Source organism: Phacochoerus africanus, chromosome 14, assembly GCF_016906955.1.
Source record: "Phacochoerus africanus isolate WHEZ1 chromosome 14, ROS_Pafr_v1, whole genome shotgun sequence".
Classification (NCBI taxonomy): domain Eukaryota; kingdom Metazoa; phylum Chordata; class Mammalia; order Artiodactyla; family Suidae; genus Phacochoerus; species Phacochoerus africanus.
Window position 1 is genome coordinate 21,832,509 of NC_062557.1, and position 6,060 is coordinate 21,838,568.

At 43.1% G+C, this 6,060-nt stretch overlaps 1 protein-coding gene across 2 annotated transcripts; it reads left to right on the plus strand.

Annotated features, from left to right (window-relative positions):
* The first annotated feature begins 376 nt into the window (after nt 1-376).
* KRT10 (keratin 10) lies at nt 377-5,022 on the plus strand. 2 transcript variants are annotated; one of them, XM_047757674.1, is made up of 8 exons: nt 377-1,052; nt 1,879-1,961; nt 2,330-2,486; nt 2,575-2,736; nt 2,829-2,954; nt 3,259-3,476; nt 3,839-4,188; nt 4,651-5,022. In XM_047757674.1, exons 1-8 carry the CDS (start codon nt 420-422, stop codon nt 4,755-4,757), a joined length of 1,836 nt encoding a protein of 611 aa, XP_047613630.1. In that variant the 5' UTR covers nt 377-419; the 3' UTR covers nt 4,758-5,022. The 2 variants fall into 2 exon arrangements, with proteins under 2 accessions (XP_047613630.1, XP_047613631.1); XM_047757675.1 differs by having other exon boundaries at nt 3,839-4,168.
* The last annotated feature ends 1,038 nt before the right edge of the window (nt 5,023-6,060 follow it).

Genomic DNA, 6,060 nt, shown 5'->3' on the forward strand with positions numbered 1-6,060 from the left:
TTTGAAAAATCTTATTTTAACTATAGTTTTGTAGCTAAGACTCTTTTTCCAAACTTTGCAAACATTCTATACAAACTAAATTAGCACAGGGTGGGGGGAAATGGATTTTAAGTTGCTTAATGTTCTTCAAAATGTGGAAAAGCTTAACGAAACATATGTTCATCTGGACAACACCCATTTTCAATTTCAACATAGCCAAACTCCTGTTTGCTCTTCAGGCAAATTTTAAAACCGAACAAATTGGGACCAGTGATTATTTCAGATAATTTATGCAATCGTAAGCCAAAGATGCAAAATTGGCAAAAAGAAAACCAAGCAAGTAAGCAAAACTCCAACACACGTGGGACACACCCTCTCAGTATATAAAGGCTTGTCACTGTCCTTGGTAGCAGGCAGTCCCTGGGCGACACAGCATCACCATGTCTACTCGACGCAGCTCCAGCAAGCAGTACTCTTCCTCCCGCAGTGGAGGAGGAGGAGGAGGGGGAGGAGGAGGAGTGTCGTCCTTAAGAATTTCGAGCAGCAAATGCTCCATCGGCGGCGGAGGACTTAGCTCAGGGGGCTTCAGTGGTGGCTCTTTCAGCCGTGGGAGCTCTGGTGGAGGCTGCTTTGGGGGCTCCTCCGGTGGCTACGGAGGAGGATTAGGAGGTTTCGGTGGAGGGAGCTTTGGTGGAGGCTATGGAAGCAGCAGCTTCAGTAGCTGCGGAGGAGGCAGCTTCGGAGGGGGCTATGGCAGCAGTAGCTTCGTTGGCGGCGGCTTCGGTGGCGGTGGCTTCGGTGGCGGCAGCTTCGGTGGCGGCGGCGGCTTCGGTGGCGGCGGCTTTGGTGGGTTCGGAGATGGTGGCCTTCTCAACGGAAATGAAAAAGTCACCATGCAGAATCTGAATGACCGCCTGGCTTCCTACTTGGACAAAGTTCGGGCTCTGGAAGACTCCAACTATGAGCTAGAAGTCAAGATCAAGGAGTGGTACGACAAGCATGGCAACGTAGGCCGGCGGGAGCCTCGTGATTACAGCAAATACTACAAAATCATTGAAGATCTTAAAAATCAGGTAAGGGGCGCTATAAAAAAAAAATCCAACTTTAAACCTCTTTCTATCCATGTAATTCAGACTAGATGAGTTTTAAATTAACAACAAAGTTCACTATGTTTGACTATGTTACTTTGTGGCCTCCAAAACCAATCCAGTTTCTTCACTGGTAAATATTTGTGAGGGTGTGATCATGGCAATTTTCATCCAACATGTGTGTAGTGTGTCTTATAGGATGGAGGATTACTGAGAATTTTTTAGGTTTTAATGAGTGTATAATGAGTCCATAGTTAAAATATGTTAGAACATTTACAAGCATAGGGACTGAAAGAATTATTCAGCGAATCAGAACAAAATACTATTCAGACTGATTATAGCAAAAGATACTCATCACCAACATCGCAAAAAACATGAATTCTCCAGTATGAAAATGGGCTCTTGCTTGCCTCTGGGGAATTTGTGAATTGCACCTACTATGTGCCAGCTTGTATTTAGAATATATATTTATAACAAGTTATATTTGTATGACCAAATACAGGTATAAGTCCGACAAAAGTTAGCTGAAATACATAGAAATTATACAGTATACAAAAGCGGGACACACATGCAGGAACACAGCTATGTAATTTCGGCCGGTTTTCAGAAAGGAATGATATGGAAATAGAAAACTATAGAAGCTTCAAGAGAACAAATGACTCAATTTTCAGTATATGGGTAAGCCTGCAATAGTCCATGTTTAAAATAAAAAATGTCCCAAGATTTAGTAACATAACAACATAAAAATGTAGTTCATGAATGCCACCATAAAAGCCACATCTGTATCTAATTTCTTTGCCTCTTCCTCTAGATCATCAATCTAACAGTTGATAACGCCAATATCCTGATTCAAGTCGACAATGCCAGACTGGCAGCTGATGACTTCAGGATGAAGTAAGCTAACCAGATATGGGACACTATTGTCACAGCAAATATATGAGTTGTTTTTAAGAATGACTTTGGATGCCCATGATGGCATTTACATTTTCCTGAATCCATTCAAAGTTCAACAGTATTGGAGTTGTTGAGAAAATTTCAATCTCAATATTACCTTTTTGGCAATATTAAAAGGAGAAAATACATTTTAAAGTACCTGCCAAGCTTCTTTGCTTTAAACTACTAATTACCCCTGTGTGAATTAGTATATGATAAATGTTGCCATGACATGAAGACAACTCTTTATTCAGTTTTCAAACAGTCTCTATCCAGGCACATGTCCCTAATTTAAGTTATACCCAGTGTTTGTGTTATGCCTGTTTCAGGTATGAGAATGAGGTAACCCTGCGCCAGAGCGTGGAGGCCGACATCAACGGCCTGCGCAGGGTGCTGGACGAGCTGACCCTGACCAAGACCGACCTGGAGATGCAGATTGAAAGCCTGAATGAGGAGCTGGCCTACCTGAAGAAGAACCACGAGGAGGTGATGCAAAATCGTACACTTCCTGCAGCCAAAAGGGGGCTCACGGTAGTCACACTGCAGTCACTAAATGTTTCTGTTCCTCAAACAGGAAATGAAAGACCTTCAAAATGTGTCCACTGGTGATGTGAATGTGGAAATGAATGCTGCCCCTGGTGTTGATCTCACTGAACTACTGAATAACATGAGAAGCCAGTATGAACAACTTGCTGAACAAAACCGCAGAGACGCTGAAGCCTGGTTCAATGAAAAGGTAATTCACCTTCCTTCACAGCAAAGCCAATGGAGGTTTCTGGTTATTATTTCCGATTTTTCTCATCGTTTCTCCTGTTTTTAATATTCTAGAGCAAGGAACTGACTACAGAAATCAACAGCAACATTGAACAGGTGTCCAGCTATAAATCTGAGATTACTGAGTTGAGACGCACTATCCAAGGTCTGGAGATCGAGCTACAGTCCCAACTAGCCCTGGTAAGTTTAATAATTCTCTCATGAAATGACTTCATTTGTCATGCAAGGTTTCCTGCTCACCTAAGAATAGGCAACACAGGAGAAAATGAAAGGTCAGTGATAAGAAAGGAGAAATAAAGGTGGAGCTCTTTGTTAATGAAAGAAAAGCACTACTGGCATTCATCTAAAAGTGCTGAAATTGAAACGTAGCCATTAAACCTAAAAACACAAAACTACTCGTTTTCTTTATTCCTCTACATGGCTTATTAAATTATTAAACAAACTCCGCTACCTTAAACTACAATATATTCTCCCTTCTTTATAGAAACAATCCCTGGAAGCCTCCTTGGCAGAGACAGAAGGTCGCTACTGTGTGCAGCTCGCTCAGATTCAGTCCCAGATCACCGCGCTGGAAGAACAACTGCAGCAGATTCGAGCCGAAACCGAGTGCCAGAATGCCGAATACCAGCAACTCCTGGATATTAAGATCCGACTGGAGAATGAAATTCAAACCTACCGCAGCCTGCTAGAAGGAGAGGGAAGGTAAATTATAAATGCTTTTATATGTATCCCAGTTGCCTTTATTTAATATTCCAAATCGCAAGGCTTTTCCAAAACCCAAGGATGTGTCAGAAGATGGGAGAAAGTGGAGAGAAGGGGAAGAGTACACAAAATGAAGCATACCACCAGCTTCAATTTCCCACGAATTTGCCCAGGAATGATTCTCAGGGTTGCGTGTATATAAAATTGTTTTAAAAGGATGGGTTTTTAAATACATAATCAGCGGCGGCGGTTTTCCCTAAAAGACGTCTTGCTTATTTTCTGAAGAAACAATAACCTGGAACGCGACTTCCCACACTTTTCCCACGTTAGAGTTAAGTGAAAGTAACCCTTACTCTCCGTAGTTCCGGCGGCTTCCCCTACGGCGGCGGGCGAGGCGGCGGAAGTTCCGGCGGTGGCGGCGGCAGCTACGGCGGAGGAAGTTCCGGCGGCGGCGGCGGCAGCTACGGCGGAGGAAGTTCCGGCGGCGGCGGCGGCAGCTACGGCGGAGGAAGTTCCGGCGGCGGCGGCGGCAGCTACGGCGGAGGAAGTTCCGGCGGCGGCGGCGGCTACGGCGGCGGAAGTTCCAGCGGCGGTCACGGCGGCAGTTCCGGCGGCGGCGGCGGCGGCTCCAGCGGAGGCCTCAAGTCCTCATCCTCAGTGTCCATTGGAGAGCAATCATCTAAGGGACCAAGGTCAGCAGAAACTAACTGGGGTAATCAGAATTAGTTTTAACTTTCTGTGATGGTTTTTTTTAAAGCAACGTTAAAATTTAATTTTCTTTTTCTTTTTTTTTTTTTGTCTTTTGTTGTTGTTGCTATTTCTTGGGCCACACCCGTGGCATATGGAGGTTCCCAGGCTAGGGGTCCAATCGGAGCTGTAGCCACCGGCCTACGCCAGAGCCACAGCAACGCAGGATCCGACCCGCTTCTGCGACCTACACCACAGCTCACGGCCACGCCGGATCGTTAACCCACTGAGCAAGGGCAGGGACCGAACCCGCAACCTCATGGTTCCTAATCGGATTCGTTAACCACTGTGCCACGACGGGAACTCCATAAAGTTTAATTTTCTTCAATGGAGTATATTTTTATTTTAGACATTTTGTTTGTTAATTAGTAAGGACCCCACAAATTGTGGTCTAAATTCTACTTTTTGTTTTGTAATTAACTTACAGATACTAACAAAACCAGAGTAATCAAGACAATTATTGAGGAGGTGGCGCCTGATGGTAGAGTCCTTTCGTCTATGGTTGAATCAGAAACCAAGAAACACTACTACTAAACCGCATCAAGAGGAAAGAGTCTCCCCTCACACAGGCCATTATGCACTGATGCATGAAAAAAATCAAGAAAACACTTCAGTCTTAATGGTCTATGGAAATAGGGTCTCTCCTTGAAAATAAGGTGTCTAAACGGTGTTTCGTGGTTTCTGTATTTCTTCTTTTCACTTTACCAGAAAGTGTTCTTTAATGGAAAAAAAAAAAAAAAAACCTTTCTATTCTCATTTACTAATGAATTTCAATAAACTTTCTCACTGATGCAAACTATTCAATTTGGTCAGAATTGTCTTTATTTAAATTAGACCATGGTTTTAACTTTAAAGATTAGGAAACCATAGCATTTGAAGACTGACTTATACAGAAATTCTGAAGACAGAATGATTGTCATTATGATTTCTCTGAGTCAGTTTTTTCATCTTATGGGTATGTTGGACCAATGTCATGAGTCCATGAGTCCCCAGCCTTATACTCTTTCTTCAAGATACAAAGTAAGTGGAAAACTCACAGTTCATTGGCTGTAAATTTTCGGTCCTGGAAATTCTGAGAAATCTCAGATACTACCCCAAAGATAAAGTTAATTGAAAATTTCACTTCTGATTATTTGACTTCTTATATTTACCTGATCTTACTTTCTTCCCATTACTATATTACTTCTCCCCAGTTGCTATACAACTTAAGATATCTTCCAACACTTACTAGCTCGGTAAAATGATATCACCCCAGCAAAATTACTTGATGTCTTATCAGATGAACAAGAGAAGTACTGTGAAGAAGTGGTGATGCTAATTAAGCCAAAAGGATACTTCTAAATCTCTGCCTTCACCAATTAGTACAGTGACCAGTACAAAAGACCTGGTACTTGTAGGGTCAATCCTTCAACCAATAAGAACCCAACTGACATGACTCACTCCTAACTCTGCCTAGTATATGGGGTAGGTAAGGGTTGGAGTTATTCTGTGCCCCTAAGACTATCTTGTGTTCCCTGGTGGGTTTCTGGATTACCCATGTCCACCAAATAGCAGCCTTCCTCAGTATCCATCCTGATTTGGCTCCATTTCTCCCCAGGACCCAAAACCTGGGTCAGTTGATTGGGACTTCTGGATAAACCCTACCATCTGTTCCCCAAATTGATGACTGAAGCCCTATTTCAGTGTGAATGGACTCCCCTATAGAGAAAACTCCATGAGCTACCTGGCACCAAATATTACCATAGATTCTCTGCTTTAGTCTTTTTATATCTGTACCAGCCACCCTTCTTGGGGGCCAGTCTGTTGAAGTCCCAGCATGCCACCTTGTAAAGCTCTG

Excerpts from the sequence above, each read along its gene's own strand:
- KRT10 (XM_047757674.1), top strand. The coding sequence starts at position 420 with ATGTCTACTCGACGCAGCTCCAGCAAGCAGTACTCTTCCTCCCGCAGT. Across the intron at positions 3,477-3,838 it reads CTGCTAGAAGGAGAGGGAAG|TTCCGGCGGCTTCCCCTACG; the intron begins GTAAATTATAAA and ends TACTCTCCGTAG. Across the intron at positions 4,189-4,650 it reads GTCAGCAGAAACTAACTGGG|ATACTAACAAAACCAGAGTA; the intron begins GTAATCAGAATT and ends ATTAACTTACAG.